Below are 17,128 nucleotides of genomic sequence, written 5' to 3'. Positions count from 1 at the left end.
ATATCTGCCACAGCTTAAACTTAATTTCATCTTAGGGGGCTTCTTAAATGAAAGAGGCAGCCATGAAGTCTGTAAAATCCATGTCAAGGGGGGCTGGAGAGATGGCTGAGCGGTGAAGGCGTTTGCCTGCAAAGCCAAAGAATCTTGGTTCAATTCTCCAGGACCCACATAAACCAGACGGACAAGGAGGTGCACACGTCTGGAGTTTGTTTGCAGTGCTGGAGGCCCTGGTGTCACCATTTTTTTTCTCTCTCAAATAAATAGTTTTTTTTTAAATCCATGGCAAAGAATAAACTTGACACTTTAAGACACAAGACTCATTTGTTTATTAGGCGTGTTCGTGTAAGTTGAGGAGAGAAATTTTTGGCAAATAAATAAATAAATAACCGGAGGCCTTGGGCCCCGAAGGGCAGGAAGGGAAGCAGAGTCTTTGCATAGTTCTAAAGGAACAGGAGGCGGCAGCAGCAGGCAACGTGGATTCTCAGCGGACACGGAGCAACTGGCAAACCCCGGGGACAGAAGGCTTTGAGAAAGGAGAAGGTGAGAAGGTGACTACCTAGCTCTTTGTCATGGACTGTGGTGCAGAACAGCAGTCCTCTCTACCAGGGCACAGGATGTGGCATCTCACATGATCTGCCTGGGCATCCCGTACCCTGTCATGCCTGCCTGGGAGGCACCCTTGTTGCTGCCCATCTGCAGGCCTATCACGTTCTGTCCCTGGCGGAGCTGCTCCTCTGAAAAGCCTCTCCGATTCTGCTGGGCTTTCCTGAACAGGGAGAAAACGAAATGCAATTATGTCATGGGACAGTTTCCGAGCCCTTCTCGAGATCCTGCGTACATGTGTGGGCCCGAGTCCAGCCAACATGACAGCAGACTCCACCATGACCTGTGACCCTATCAACGGTGGTCTACCTTGAGCTGTGGCCTGACCAAGCTAAGCTGTGGCCAACAGTAAGCTATGGCCTGGCCTTGAGCTCTTCTTACAAAGCCTGTTGTTAGTGCTGTTCCATGCTGCTGAGATCGGTAGGGCCAAGCACTAATTTCTATTTTGGAACTGGAGAACCTAGGCGTTCACAAACGGGAATTTATATTGATCAGAGGTTGCCAATTTTTTGATAAAGAGCCAGATACTAAATAATTTTGTATTTGCAGTCATATGGATCAAAGGTGGATCAATAATAATTCTAGGACTAAAACCAGGGTTTCAATGGGTTGATATATAAGAAGTTTTCAGGCCACGGTCATTTAAAGTACCCAAACAGACTCCTTTATATAACTGTCAAGGATAAGAAAGGGGATCAGGGACAAGAATGACTAAGCTTCTGATGCAAGTATTCCTTTCTTCTCCCTCTAAGCTGTCCAGTTTGAACTTCTCACCTTCACTGCCAAAAACATCACTTTAGAGCTGGGCATGGTGGTACACGCCTTTAATCCCAGCACTTGGGAGGCAGATGTAGGAGGATCACTGTGAGTTCGAGGCCAGCCTGGGCTAGAGTGAGACCTTACCTCGAAAAACAAAACAAAAAATAATTTTTAAAAATCTCACTTTTGGAAGGTCCTTTAGTATACTGAAATAACCATACATTTTACCATCTGGACTAGGATCTTTCTGAAGGTGAAAGAGGGAGCGATTAATCAATACACTGGGACCACTGGTATTAACTGGGATGGCACCTTGCAAGCAGGAGACACTTAACCTTTAAGCACAAAAGAAACACCAGGAACAGGAGAAGAGGACGGCAGCCACAGAGGAAGGCTCCAGGGAGCTAATAGGAAAGGCCCCCCCTCTCCTGTCCTGGCAGGATGTTGGCCATCTGGCAGCATCCACCTCTCCTCGCTCTGCAGGACTCAGACGTGGGGCCTGGGGCGCCGGGGATGCGTCGCTGCATACAGGCAGACTCTGGGGAGCTCGGGATGCCAGGCCCTACCTCTGGCTCTCTCTCTCTGCAGCACAAGGCGGGGAAGAGACTCACCTGTGAAACCAGGATGGCTCTCCTCGATAGCAGCCATCATCCCTGGTGACTGCCACACTGCCCAGAGCCATCAGGGTCCTCTGCACAGCTGCCATGTCCTTCCCTGGAAGCCAATGGAGGGATGAAAGTCAAACATTTGGTCAGAGCCAAGGGACTCTGGATTCTCACACAAGGGAGGGGAGGCTGAGGTGCCCAGAAGGAGCAGGGATGCCTGTGGCCAAGGGCAAGGCCCTAACAAGCACTTCTCTGTGCAGGGCTGTGCAGGAACAAAACCCAAACCTAATCCGGTGCATTACTCTTGACCCGCACCAGAGAGAACCTTTTAGTCCATTCACAGTGGCTGCCATGAATAAACCTTCTGAACATGCCGCTCAGGTACAGATCGGTGCTGTCCTTGAACTCGGGCTTGGTGGGCTCTACAAGCTGTGTGACAATGAAGTCCTGCGGAAGTGCTGGCACGATGGTTCTGCCAAGAACACGGCACCTCCCGAGCAGAAGGAAAAAAAGGGAAACTGGAGAGAAACCCCCGTTGGATGGAATGCTTACGTGCTAAGCCCCAGGTGGATCCCGTCTTTTACTTTATCTGGGTTAAAAGGGTCTGAAATCATTCATGCTCATCAAACTGAGTAGTCACTTGGTGCTTTGGTCCCGGGGACCAGCAAATGGAGAATAACAAATCAATGCCGAAAGCACTCAGTGTGACACAAGTGACAGCCCCTTTATTATGTGCCGTGTGAATAAAGCTAAATGGCGATGATAAATCACTGGCTGGTGAGAAGAGGGGAGAAGAGGGGGGATGGAAGGAGAGAGAGAGGGGGCAGAAAGAGGTTCTGCATGGGGACTGGGACTGTGCTCAAAAGGGGGACAATCAGGATTGCAAGTCAGGGTGCTCATTCCATCATTCCCCCCTTCCTTCCTCCCAGGTGACCAGCCAGTCCTGGACAAGGACTTGTGCTGCCGGGCAGGAAGCCTGTGATTTAGAAAAGACCAGAAAGTTTGCAAGGCATGGAGTAAGGACTTTTAAAAGCCAAAAGACAAAGAGTCCAAAAGCGAAGGATCCTTCAACCTGGTGGGGAGCTGAGAAAGTTCAAGGCAAAAATATTCAAGCGCTCTTGGGAGAGCCAGTGAGCCATCTGTGGACTCTTTAGCCCAGCTGCTGCGGCCCAGTCCCTGGGGAAGAGAGAATGACGGAGGCAGCAGGAGAGCGCAAATGGAGGATAAGTTAAAATAAAAGAACCAATTAAAGCCCTCCAAGGAATCCAGTTCAGGATGTTCATTTAGCCCGAGAGAGAGAGACCCTCCTTTCTTCACAAAGGTTCCCCACCCCCCACTTGCACACTACCCAGGACCAGGAGGATGCCGAGGCCAGCAAGGCTGACTCATGGGCACAAGGACGCAATCCTGTCGGAGGAGAGTCAGTCCTTAGGCACTCAAGGGCGGGTGGCAGGGAGTCGAGGCGAATCTTTGAGCACTAGACAGAAGCAGAGGTTGCGGGGAATGCTAGGAACTGGGAGAGGTGAAATGCAAAGATGGTTTTTGAATGACTCTTCTGCCAGTGGAAAAACGTTTCTGTAATTGTCACTGCATGACAGGATGCTTTTAGAAAATAGAACTGTAGTAATGCCACTCTGAGAGCGATCATTCAGGGAAGAGACGGGGCGGCCTTGTTTTTACACAGTGAGCTCTCACAGAGAACCCAGATTGGCGAGGAAGAAGAAGGGGCGGGGAGCTTGAGGCTGGGGTCTAGCCATCAGCTCTGCTCTGACAAGCAGCACAAAGGACCGTGTTTCTGGTGGTTGCAATGAGCAGGTCAGAAATGTCTGGAATCTGGGACAAAGTCAAAGCCATATGTAAGTACCCCTGGAACAGCAACTTAGGCCAAGTCAATCATGCTGGATAGAAGGGGCCGGTAGCAGGAATTGGGGTCAGATATGGAAGTGCGTCCACAAGCAGGTATGTAACGGAAGATCTGTGACGTTTACTGGGTATCAAAACACAAAGGCTGGGCTGGAGAGATGGCTCAGCGGCTAAGGCGCATGCCGCAAAACCTGACAACCCAGGTTCAATTCCCCAGGACCCACGTAAAGCCAGATGCATAAAATGCATCTGGAGTTCATATGCAGCAACTAGAGGCCCTGGCATGCCCACTCTCTCCTTGCAAATAGATAAATAAATAAAATACTTAAAAAACAAAAACAAAACAGCTATATCAGAACCAAGTGTAATAACTGCCTTCTTATAAAGTCTCGAAATTTTGCAAGTGCACCTTGCTGCATAAGCTTCCGGGTTCATTTATGGAGGCTAAGTGGGACCATCTGTTTAAAATTATGAATTTTGAATGTTAAAATATTTCTCCTGAGATTTAGAAAACCTTCAGGATGTACAGTAGAATAAGCTCAGCAAAACCATCAAGAGATGATGCGAACCACCAGTATAAGAAAGATGGGTTTTACCTGGGGACTTCCTAACTCAGTCATCAGCGCTGTCTGAGCACTTAAAATACTCAGAACGTGGGCCACCCTCCCCAGACAATCCTCATGCAGCCGGATGGACAAAGAAGCACCAAAGCTTTGGCCTCTGATGTTTTAAGACATCACAATGTCTGCTATGTGCTAAGTACTTAATGATATTTGTTAAGCAATCACTTCCTCCTCAGACAGATCTTTCACAAAGTAAAAACAAACAAACAAAAAAAAGGGTGAGGGAGGAGAGATCAGTCATTAGAAGAGGTTTGATTCTGGGGAGACAGCCCAAGGTTGGCAGCTGAGAATCACGCTGCTCCCTGAGAGCCACTCCTGGGCTCGCCAGGCTCCATGAGTCACTGCTCAAGGCCATTCTTCCAAGAAGCCAAGGAAGAGACTGAGTTCTGAAAGAAGGTGGGTGACTTTCCAGAAGTACAGACAGCAGACAGGAGCCTCAGTCCTAGCGGGGGTGTAAGAATATGTCGCTGACCATGAGAAGAAGGGTGACACAGGAGAGAGAGAGAAGGAGCCAAACGTGTTACGGCTCCACATTTTAGCCAGGCTGCCTGGACTCGGTGGCTCTCTATCGGGAGAGGAAGTCCATACTCGACTTCAAGGTGTAAAGAGCTAATAGAATCTGAACAGACCCCACTGTGGATCATATGTGACCCCTAGAAAGGACAAAACCAGGGAGACAATAAGATCAGTGATTACGAGGCTGGGAATAAAAGGAACATTTTAGGGCAGTGAAAAATGGTCAACATGATACTACAGTGATGGGCACCTTTGCTCTACCCCTAGAATGTCCAACAGGGACAGTGATCCCTAAAGCAGGGGAGCTTTGGGTGACAGTGCTGCCAGTGTGGGTTTATTAATTATAACGTCTACACCACCCTGGTGGGCAACATTGACAAGGATAAGGTCGTGTGTGTGTGTGTGTGTGTGTGTGTGTGTGTGTGTGTGTGTGTGTGTCACGGCAAAGGGTGTCTGTACTAGCCTGTGAATTTGGCTGTGAACCTAAACCTCAACAATAAGTCTTTTTTGATACACATACACACACACGCGCACACACACACACACACACACACAGGGACCTGAATATCAGAGAGAGCATGCAGTTTTGGCCTTTCTGAGTTTGAATCACTTCACTTAATATGATTCTTTCTAAATCGGTCCATTTTTCTGCCAATTTCATTTTCCATGCTGCATAGAATTCCATTGTGTTTATATACCACATTTTCATCATCCACACACCTGTCGTTGGGCATCTTATCTACTGGGAAATTTCACTTGAAAATGCAGTGTAGGGTTGGAGAGATGGCTTAGCGGTTGAGGCGTTTGCCTGCAAAGCCAAAGGACCCGGTTTGATTCCCCAGGATCCACATAAGCCAGATGCCCAAGGGGGTGCGTGCATCTGGAGTTTGCAGTAGCTAGAGGCCCTGGCATGCCCATTCTCCCTCTCTCTCTCTCTCTCTCTCTCTCTCTCATAAATAAAATACATTAAAAATTATTTTAAAAAATTAAGAAAAAAGCTGGGCGTGGTGACGCATGCCTTTAATCCCAGCACTTGGGAGACAGAGGTAGGAGGATTGCCATGAATTCGAGGCTACCTTAGACTATATAGTTAATTCCAGGTCAGCCTGAACCAGTGAGACCCTACCTCCAAAAAACAAAAAAAAAAAAAAAAAAAAGAAAGAAAGAAAGAAAGAACGAAAGAAAATGCAGTGTAGCCTCTTTTCTTTTGTATTATTTAATTATTTATTTATTCTTTTGGTGCAAGAGGGGTCCTTCCTTCCTTTTATTTATTTATTTTTGTTGTTGTTGTTGTTATTTCTTAGAGTTTCACTCTGTAGCTATGCTAGCCTGGACCTCACCATGTAGCTCAGGCTGGTCTTGAACTCATGACAATCCTGATTCTTCCGCCTCAGTCTCCTAAACACTGGAATTACTGACATAAGCCACCATACAACACAGCACAATGTTCCCTATTTTCTGCATGATCACAAAATAGTGACACTCTACGTGAAGTCAGGAGCCCCAAGCTACTAGATACAAACTCTGGAAAATGGGGCCCAAAGTCCTAGCTTGTAATTTCCAAAACTCAAAGATTTTTGTTTTCATCTTTACTGATGTGTGTCTGTGAGAGCGTGGGTGAGCATGTGCCACAGTATTTGTGGACAATTTGGGCCTCGGTTCCTACTTTACACCTCACTTTAGGCTGGGTTTCCTCTCTCAGATCACGCCTCATTGCATTACCTGCTCCCTTGCCGCTGTCAGCAAGTTCTCCCATCCCCGTCTCCCATTTTGCCACCAGCCCACTGGGATCTCCGAAACCCACCATGGCTTCTGGCTTTTTACCGGGGACCGGGGAGGATGGAGGCTCAGGTTCTTAAGGGCTTGAGCTCCGAAGGCTTTAACCGCTGAGCCAGGTCCACAGCCTCCAAAGATTCTTAAAGATTATTTTTTCTGCATTAGCGTGTCTGTGGTATGTGTACATGCATGTGAGCATGCACGGGTGAGTACACATGTACATGTACATGTACATGCTGAGCACTCATGTGGAGAACAGAAGTTGCATCTGGAGTTCACGTTTGCAGTGGCAGAAGTCCCTAGTGCCCACTCAAATAATATTCAATAAATATTTTAAACGTATTTCTTATTTTCCTGAGAAAATATTGTTACAGACAAGGGAGAAATGTCGGAAGCTGAATGTGAGTTTGCCTCATGGATTTTATGAATTTTTGTCGTTGTGCTTGTCAGCTTGACAGAATAGGAACTCTGCAGGGAACTGGGTCTCTAAGTGGGGTTCCCAGGCTAGCAGAAACAAATTGGTAACAAACAGAAATTCTTGGGCCTTACTGCAGACTTTTCTATGTCAGAAATGCTGGGATTACTGGGCGTGGTGGCGCATGCTTTTAATCCCAGCGCTTGAGAGGCAAAGGTAGGAGGATTTCTGTGAGTTCGAGGCCACCCTGAGACGACAGAGTGAATTCCAGAATTCCAGGTCAGCCTGGAATAGAGTGAGACCCTTCCTCGAAAACACAAACTAACTAACAAAAAAAAAAAAAAAAAAGGAAAAACAATAACAAGAATAAAAAAAGAAATGCTGGGATTGGGACCCAGCAATCTGTATTTTTTCAAGCCGACCACATGAGACTGATGCATGCTGGGGCTCAAGGACCACTGCTAAGGGAAAAATCCCCCACGTACAGCTGTCAGCGGCTGCTCAGAGTAAATGCAGCTGCTCAAAAACAAAAATCAGCAAGCTTTAAGCAGCAGGCACTTGCAGTGTCTCAAGTCACTGCAGGTATCGCACAATATCCCAAAATATCGCCCACTCTTGGGGACATGTCTGCTCTGCTCCCGCTGTTGAGGAACGGCACGGCACCTCCGGTGACGCCTCCAGAGAAAGCACATTTGCATCTCCACTTTCTTCACTGCCAGTGCACGTGGCTCCCGTGCCAAAGGAGGGAGTTGCCAAGACAACACCACACCCCAGAGCCCCCAGCAGTAACATGGCTGGGGAGAATAGGCAGGCTAATCTGAGTCTCGTGTGCTCTGACAGTGCAGATTTTTCTTTATGTCTAACACTTACTAAGTGGTTATACAAATAACCTTAAAAAGTCAGTTGCTGGGCTGGAGAAGACGGCTTAGCGGTTAATGTGCTTGTCTGCAAAGCCAAAGGACCCAGTTTTGACTCCCCAGGACCCACGTTGGCCAGCTACACAAGGGGGTGCACACATCTGGAGTTCGTTTGCAGTGGCTGGAGGCCCTGGTGTGCCCATTCTCTCTCTCTCAAATAAATAAATATGATATACATACATATATATATATATATATATATATATATATAATTTTTATTTACTCGAGAGAGGTAGACAAAGAGAATGGGCACGCCAGGGCTTCCAGCCACTGCAAACGAACTCCAGACATGTGCACCCCCTTGTGCATCTGGCTAACGTGGGTCCTGGGGAATCGAGCCTTGAACCGGGATCCTTAGGCTTCACAGGCAAGCGCTTAACTGCTAAACCATCTCCCCAGCCCAATAAATATGTACATATATATATATTTTAAAAGTCAGTTGTTGATGAACTTAGAGTAGAGGAAGGAAAGTCAATATTTATTAGGTATCCAGTAGCTGGCACTGTGCTAGGGCCTTCACACTGTCCCTAGAAGACTGCTGGGAGGAAGGTTCTAGACACGTGTTGGGGAAACAAGGCTCTAGGTAGCTGAGCAACATAAGCAGAGCACGCAGTGGAATGCACTGAGGGGTTTCAACCTCGCTGCCTGACTCTGTGGCCTGGGCTACTTGTATTGCGCCAGGAACTTCTGCGTCTAAAATGGTTGATGCAACGCATCATGGGGAAAGGCAAGGAAAATGAGCAGTAAATGAAAACAAGCAAAACACAACAACAGACTGTGACGCTGATTCCTTGTGTGAAGGGCTGAGGAGGCAACTGTTCTGCAGGTGGCAGAGACAACCCTATCAGCTCATGAGTGTAGCCATTAAGTCCATCTGTTTTAAGAATATGCATGGGCTGGAGAGATTGCTTAGTGGTTAAGGCACTTGCCTTGTGAAGCCTAAGGACCCAGGTTCAATTCCCCAGGAGCCATATAAGCCAGATTCCCAAGGTGGTGCATGCGTCTACAATTAATTTGCAGTGGATAGAGGCCTTAGAACACCCATTCTCTCTCTTTTTCAAATAAATAAAACATTGAAATTTATTTAAAATAAAATAATATGTATGCTTCAGCTTGCCTCTCCCCCAGCTCCATTTCTCTCTTAGTCTCAGAAAGGACAAATCATTGATAAAATAATTCTACATTGCTAACATTATTATATATTTCACTTTACCCTAATGCATCACCTCATTTAGTTTTTTTTTTTTTTTTATCAGTTCCATAAAGCAGGGACTGCTCTCCTCACTTTGCACCTGGGAAACTCAAGGCTTACAGAGGTTTACTCGCACAAGTATCAACAAGACAGTCTAATTTCCAACTCAGGAGCCTGCAATGTACTACACCTTCCAGAATAATCTTTCAATGCTGTCTTCCTGCTGAGCTACTTCTTCAGTATTCCAACTTGCTCTGGTATGTTTCCTCCCTCTTAGACACACAGCCACACATTGCCTTTCCTTTCTTGCTTCTGTCTCCTTTCTTCTCCTTTCCTCTCCACTGAAAAGATGCGTGTCTTTCCTCCAGTGCGTTTTCCTGAGTCACCAACAGCAGAGGAGGCCTTGCCACCATTCTTTATTGACAGCCTTGGTAAATCCCAAAATAACTGGCCAGACTATATACACTTTCCTCTAAGAGTGAAAACTTCTCCAGTCCCCCTTCCTTTCCTTTCAGGAATCCCCACTTCTTCCCCATCACCAGTGGGTGCCGGTTATCCCAGCATCACCCAGTATAGGGACTTTAGTTATGCGGTGGCTTAAGTAGATGGCCCCCAATATATTCAAGAGCTTACTAAAGTTTGTAATTTAGATCTGCAGCCACCTGGCTGGAGTGGGTGTCACTGGACAGATCCTAAGGTCCAGATGTAGGCTGTGGGGGTGGACTTGAACTCTAGTCTAAAGATACGGGAAATGCGGGAATTCCAGAAGTGTGCTTGCTTGCTTTTTGGTGGTGGTCTCTCTCTCTCTCTCTCTCTCTTTTCTTGGTCCTTGTGAAAGAATGCCAGCTTCTTCTGCCATTACAGAACTTCCCCGGCTTCAATAAGCCCCTTCCTCCCAAACTGCGTTTAGTCTGCCACATGTGGCTGTCTACTCCAAGTCACTTGATCTGTAATGTCCCTAGGAGCAAGCTGTATCCTGGGTTCCTTTTCAAATATCCTTGTCTCTTCATCCATTGTGTGGGTGCCCTAGTAGGCAGTTAGATTAATTAGGCAGGGTCAGGACAGCCCTTAAAGGGAGGGACCTTAGGATGTCACACCCTGGCCACACCTATCTCAGCTTGCCCCGCCTGAGCCCCTCTTGGGATTTAGTTTCTGCCCATCTCACCCACTTAGAGCTCTCTCAAGTGTGCCCCCTGCCCAGGTATGGGTGGATTTCCTCTCTTAGCCTAAGCAGATTGGCTGGCACGCCCGGTGTAGGTGTGCCCAGGAGGAATGGCACAAATGCTGTACGCCCTGGATACACAGAAAGAGTGGGCCATTTCTCCTCTCTCTCTCTGGAGCTGGCAGAATGTATTTTGGGTCTTCAGATGGGTAAGAGCTCTCTCCCCACCCTGGCATGGGGTAGGGAGAGAGACACTTTTCCCCTTTTATTACTGTCTTCACTTTTGATCCTTTTTAGAAGCACAAAAATTTTTTAAATCCCTTCATACATACATATATATATACATATATATATATATACACATACATACATACATACACATACATACATGCATATATATGTACTCATATATGTATATATGTGTATACATATGTGTATATATATATATATATATGAAGGGATTTTTAAAAATTAAGTTTAATCCCGGAAAATGTTAATAAAAATTTAAAAATTAAAAAAATTAAATTTAAAAATATTTTTTTTTTCCCCTTAAGATCCATGTTCATCTATTTGGGCTCCTGGGCTATATGTGGCCTACATGGGCTTTTGGGCTCCACGTGATGTACTTCTCTCCATTTTATATTCTTTTACCTCCCAGTTTTTTCCATTCCCTACAGCTTTGGAAAATCTGAAAAAACATGTGGTATTTTAAAAATCATTTTCTTGAACCTGGAATTGCCAATTCTTTGGTTCGTGTGCAGATGTGAACTCAGGGCTTTGGGGTTCCAGAAAGCACCCCAAAACCCCAATTCCCCCGGTTACAATTGCTCTTAAGTCCATTCCGAACACTGCACCTTGAAAGTGGTTTAAGGATCATGGGTGGGTACATCTGGGGCCCTGCCTATAAAAGTATAATTTAAAGATTGAACAAGCAGGTGTCTGGACAGCCTGGGCTCTTTGCAGATTCACTGGTCTTCAATAGAGAGGCAGCTTGGCAAGCCACAAGGCCATCGTGGGCAAGCAGAGCCACACTGAGAGGTGCCATGCCAAGCAGGGGAAATGGAGTAATGAAAGCAATCAGGCATAAAGTGCCTGCAGAGGAAGAGACATGCCCAGGAAGGGAGGGACACCCACAGTGGCCACAGCCACAGCCGTGGTGCAGGGAACTCAGAATTAATGTGCATAACTGAAAAGGGCGGGCAAGACTGCGGCTGTCGGTCAGGGAGTGGAACGATCGAGAGAATGTGGGACTGAGCTAAGCAAGTGGCTAGCCTGACAGCTACGTGCCACGGACGCGCGTACACTCTCACGCACGCACAAGTACATTCCCATTCTGCCCTTTGATTCCAGCTTAGTCATCCCCAAACTGGAGCCGGACGCCAGCTCTTATAGGAAGGACTGGAGCCTCGCTTGCTGAGTCCATACTCTAGCCGGTCAGCTCCACCCTCTCCATGTGGGGGTGCCTAGGGTAACCTCCGTTCGGACCTTGTACTTCATTGTATGGAAGCAAGCTGTGCACTGAGCCTCAGAAAGCAGTCCCGGGAAGCATGGAGTCTCCTGTCCAGCTTAGAATGCATCTTCTCCGACCTCAGTCCCCTCACCTGGAAACTCTCATCACACACCCTACCTGTTGCACCTGCTAGCTGCCAATCGCAACACCCTTGGAGCGGGTCTTCCTTATTTCATCTAAAGTCCTGTCTTTCCTCTGCTCTGGGGCTGGGCCGCTCGGTGTCTGTCTTGCTCTCCTTCTCTAGACACGTCATTTCATACTGGAGATGTCTCTCAGACTGTCGCGGTCACATTCATGCTCCCAGCCACCCTTTCTTCAGGAGGGTCCGGCACGCAGGCTGGGACAGGTGACGAAGGCTCTAAGCTCCCTGCTCATCAGCGCTCAGCGCTCACTGCAGACCCCTCTCTCCAGCTGTGAGTACCTCCCAGATGTAAAGCCCTCCTTCGTGGCACTTTGATAAAGTGGTACAAAGGAAATTAAATAAGGTCCTTTCAGTAAGGGAGACAGGAACATTTTCGAGATCCCCAGCTCTCACACCCTTCCCGGGTTCTTCCTTCTCTCACACACTTCCCGCACTAGGGTGCTCACCAGGGACCCCACACTCAATCTAACACCCTGTCCTTTGGTCCTATACAGCTTTGATTCCTCCTCCTTCTCCTGCGCCTGGTCATCAGTTAGTCCCTGCTGTGACTCGACAGCATGATCATGGTATAGATGAAGGAAATCAAGTCCCCTGGCCCAGAGAATGGCAAGGCAGGTTGGTTAAAGCCCTTGCCTTGGCATCTGACAACACAGGCTTGAGTCCTGATTCTGCTAACTCCAGGCTCTGGCAGGCATGGGGAACCATGGGCGAGTGCCGTCATCATGTGCGGGGTGGGGCAATCCAAAACCCTTAGCTTGTAGCTAAGTTAGGGAAAGTGTTTGGCATTACCCAGCACTTACCTTACTGCTCCTGCTATACAGGAGAGCATTGGTAAAACTATCTTTGTTAACCTGGGCATCTAGCTTTTACATGGATATTTGGAGGCAGAAGTCCAGGACCCTTCCCTGAGTTTTTGACATCTGAGTGTTCAAGTACCAGCAAAATACAAGGGCAACCCCTTGGCCTCTGGAGGTTTTAACTACTCACCTGTATCTATGGGGGAAACATGAAATGGTAGCTCTTACGACACAGAGGATTAAGGAGCAATGGTGAAGAAGAGCTCTTGGGTAGAATGGTCTGGCTAGAAATCCATTTGCCCTTCCTCTCTGTACCCCTTAGAATATCATGCCTCCTGATCAGTCTAGCATGACTTACTTACTGTCAGGAAAGCCATATGGGTCACTACCCAGGGGATCCTATTGGTTGTACCACAATGACAGCCAGTGACAATGAGCATGTGAGTCACTCTGGCAGCCCGGCTTGGACAGCCTGCCTCTCAAGCCCTCAGCACGCTGGCCTCACAGAGGAGGGACCAGGTCGCGTGGATGGGCATGCACATTTTCACTCAAAGGCGAATGGTCCCCCAAATTCTCCACCAGTGTCTCTGTTTTCACATCCCTTTCTCCAGTAAGGGTGGACCGACAAACTGACGCAGAAATGTGATCTCTCACTTGTCTGCCTTGGCAAGATTTTTCTCGCCAAGTCAGTTCACAAATGTGAATACAAAAAACCATTTGGTGCTCTCTCTCTGAGCAGAACAGCTACCTAAAAGATACTGTCATCAAGCTCCCGGATAATTGTTCAACAAAAGGTTGGAGGGTTATTTCTTTTTCAGGCGGTCTTGAGAGAAGAGCACCAGATGGCTTTGTCTGTAAGCCCTGCTGCGGCTGAGTCAGAAGTGAGCTCCCTCTGCCTCCTGGCTCCTCCTCCCCGAGCTGGGGCTGTGATTTGTTATGGAAGAAGGCATCCCCATCACTCCTTCACTTCCCCTCCGCGGAGGCTGATGTTTACTCGCTAGTCTGGGAGGTCCTTGCTGTGTCCTCCTCCCGCATGCCTCCCCTATTGGACAGGACTCTTTTCCACAGAGCATCACAAAGGGAAAAGCCAGTGGTGCCCCTGGGTTGACAGGTGAGAGCCGCCCCCCACACACACACACACCAGCAGCACCAGGTAGGTACCCCAATGCGAGTGGTTTTCACTAAGAGAGAAAGCCCAGAGGGAGGACTCAGGAGGGGAGGGGAACACAAACCCAAAGGCAGAGAGGACTGGTCACCTTCCCACAGGTCCACTGTCTGAAAAATGTCGGTGGTCCTGACGCCGTAGGTCTCAGCAGCTTTCAGGAACTGAGAGATCTGCTCCATCTGCTTAAAAGCCATCTTTGACTCGGAGATCTTGGGGATGGGCTCTTGCCCTGGTGGGTATAAACTGTTTATCAGCTTGCACAGGACCTGAAGGGAGTGTGGAGACACGGAATCAGTGTTGCCTTTTGCAGTCAATGTCACCAGTGAGAAGTGCCCCTCCATCCCTCCTGGGACACACACACACACACACACACACACACACACACACACACACGAGGCACGGCTGTCCAAGAGCCCCAGGTTGGCACGGTTCAGGTCTGCGCTGCCGGGCTCCCATAGTCATTCCCCAGCAGCCCCATTCCCAGGCTGCACTGGCCCACGGAGTCCCATTCCCTTCTTGTTCCTCCTTCCTGAAAGAATGGTGCCAGGGATCAGGATGCGATCCAGGCTTTGAATGGAGGATGTGGCGGGGGAACCCGTGTAACTCCGTCTCTCGGTCTTCCCTTACTCATCCCATCTCAGTTCGGAACGGGCAAAGCCGCGGAGCTGGGTCTTCCCCTCCCAGGCCCTTAGAACCAAGCACTGAGCTACCCAACCCACGTGCGGGACGGCAGTTATGTAACAGTAAATCGCAGCCTGCCAGGAGACACTGGGCTTGTTGGAATCCGTGGAGCTGTGGTCCCGAACCCCTCAAGCACAGCACATCTGGTCAGAACAGTGACTATCAAATAAGGATTCCTTTCGGGTTCACGGGACCGCGTCCATGCGTAGACACTGGGCCACTCCAGGGGTTCCCCTTCCCGGAAGGATGGAAACGAGGTTAGCCAGTCCCTGTCCTTTGTTTTACTCAGTGACCAGCAGGTACCCTGGGGGAAGAAAAGGCCCCAGAAAAAGCTAATGCACCAAGGTTCTGACTGAGGAGGTCACAGGGCAATACTGTCTCTACTCTCAATGAAAAAATAAATAAATAAGTAAAATCAAAAGGGGCCTCACGTTTGCTGACAAACTCGCAAGGAAGCCGTTATGCTCGCATGGATGGAGAATCACTGAGTGGGGGCAGACACCCTGCAGCCCCAGAGCAACGAAGGCGTTCCCATCCCTCCCAAGGGCAACGGGCGGCTCCTCCCTGGTCCTCCCTTGGGAAGAAAAGCGCTTGCACGGGACCTGAACGGAGTGTGGGGACACGGAATCAGTGGTGCCTTTTGCAGTAAATGTCCCCACTGAGAAGTGCCCCTCCATCCCTCCTGGGGCACACACAAGCACGCACACGCACCCCCGAGGCACCGCTGTCCCCTTGGTGGGGGAGGGACGGGGGGGTCCCTGCCCACCGCCCCGGGGCGCCCGCGACCCCAGCGCGCCTTACCGTCCCGTCCATCAACCATTTCTGGAAATGGGCCCTGCCCGGGGGCGGGTGCTCGACGTCCTCGGCGCACTGCAGGATGATCCAGTCCACCAGCTTGTTCTCCAGGTCCGAGTCGTACTTCTGCTCGATCTTCTCCTGCACCTCGCGGCTCAGGCCGTAGCTCGGGCCCCGGTTCGCCATGTCTGCGCGGGGACAGCGCGCGCCGCGTGCACACAATAGCCGCCGCCGCCCGGGGCTCCCCGCGCACCCGCCCGGGACGTGGCTGGCCAGGCCCGGCCCCAGCAGCCCAGCGGGTAGAGAAAGCCGGGCGTGGTTTAAAAGCCAAGGAGCCAATGAAGCCGATGGGGTTTCAACCCACCCATGGGAACGAAAAGCGCAGCCACGCGCCTGGGAGGGCGCTGGAGCATAAAAGCCCATGCAGGGGTCCTGGAACCCCACCCACCCCCAGTCTCGCCCATCAACCAGATGAGAGATGATGCACTGGGGTTCACGGGAGGGGGGATGGGTCGTTTGCAAAGGCAGGAAGCATAAAACCATCCAGCGCAGGTACTTAACAAGCAAGCGGAGGGGGTGGGGAGGGTGGCTGCCTTAAGGACCCGCGGCCGAGGCTGCGCGGCGCCCGGGAAGAAAGGCCCTCTGATTCCATTTTCTCATGGTCCTGGAGGGTCAAACCAGGGCTGTTGCTAAGAGCCCTTCAAAGCCAGCCCTCTCCGAGTCAGGCAAGCTCTCCTGCCTCCCGCTGGGAGCTTTCTCTGAGGCACAATTCTCTCCCCTCCTCTGGGGATACAGCTTGGTATCCAAGGTCCCATCCTACCCCCACACCCCAGAGCTGAGTGGGGGGTGGGGGGAATCAGGGCCTGTGGGAGGGTCCCCTTCTACTTAACACTCCATCTGTCAGGAGTACCCAAACCACTTTCCCCTGCGCTGAATTAACAATTGTTACCTAACCAGGCAGGGTGGTGTGAGAAGGGGCCTAGAACGTGATCATTTATTGACATGCTTAGCTTCACCCCCAAACTTCCATCCAGTGGAAAACCTTCATCATCATTTGAGGCTATGCTTTTTATTTCTATTTTATTTTGCGAATTCAGAAGAGAGAGAGAGAGAGAGGGAGGAGACAGAGAATGGGCACGACAGGGTCTCCAGCCTCTGCAAAGGAACTCCAGATGCATACTCTCCCTTGGGCTCTTTGGCTTCGCAGGCAAGCTCCTTAATCGTTAAGCCATCTCTCCAGCCCTGGCTATGGTTTTAAATGTTATTTTATACCTAAATGCGCAGGAACAAATTGTATAGATTAAACAAAGCTCAATGCCTTAATGCAGGCAGTGAGAGGTTTTGGTAGTTTGCAAAGATTTTATCTGTTTATTTCAAGTAAAGACCGTGGAGGGCCAGTCGACATAACATCAGTGGTAGCTGAATACTAACATAGGCAGATAGGATTTTAGGAGAAATCGTTTGTTTTAAACTGGCCTGAAAATTTTGTAACAGCTGAAGGTCTTGGCAGTTTAGAGTGTAAGATGCTGGAAGGTAAGATGGTGTTAGGTAAGTTTTTGGGCACTTCTCATTAGAAAAACACCCAAATATTTGTATTTTGGTTCATT

The 17,128-nt window shown here is 49.1% G+C and overlaps 1 protein-coding gene across 1 annotated transcript; it reads right to left on the bottom strand.

The window, feature by feature from the left end:
* Positions 1-302: 302 nt before the first annotated feature.
* Tagln3 (transgelin 3) lies at positions 303-15,938 on the bottom strand. The gene is made up of 4 exons (XM_004672312.2): positions 15,528-15,938; positions 14,137-14,311; positions 1,974-2,076; positions 303-766 (listed from the first exon to the last, which is right to left on the bottom strand). Exons 1-4 carry the CDS (start codon positions 15,705-15,707, stop codon positions 625-627), a joined length of 600 nt encoding a protein of 199 aa, XP_004672369.1. The 5' UTR covers positions 15,708-15,938; the 3' UTR covers positions 303-624.
* Between the last annotated feature and the right edge of the window lie 1,190 nt (positions 15,939-17,128).

This window comes from Jaculus jaculus, chromosome 4, assembly GCF_020740685.1.
Source record: "Jaculus jaculus isolate mJacJac1 chromosome 4, mJacJac1.mat.Y.cur, whole genome shotgun sequence".
NCBI lineage: Eukaryota > Metazoa > Chordata > Mammalia > Rodentia > Dipodidae > Jaculus > Jaculus jaculus.
The sequence above is the reverse complement of the archived record's forward strand: the minus strand, read 5'-3'. Positions and strand labels throughout refer to the sequence as shown.

Coding starts and splice junctions, on each gene's coding strand:
- Tagln3 (XM_004672312.2), bottom strand. CDS start 15,707: ATGGCGAACCGGGGCCCGAGCTACGGCCTGAGCCGCGAGGTGCAGGAG. Junction 14,312..15,527: donor AATGGTTGATGGACGGGACG/GTAAGGCGCGCT, acceptor CACTCCCTTCAG/GTCCTGTGCAAGCTGATAAA. Junction 2,077..14,136: donor GACAGTGGACCTGTGGGAAG/GTGACCAGTCCT, acceptor ATTGGCTTCCAG/GGAAGGACATGGCAGCTGTG.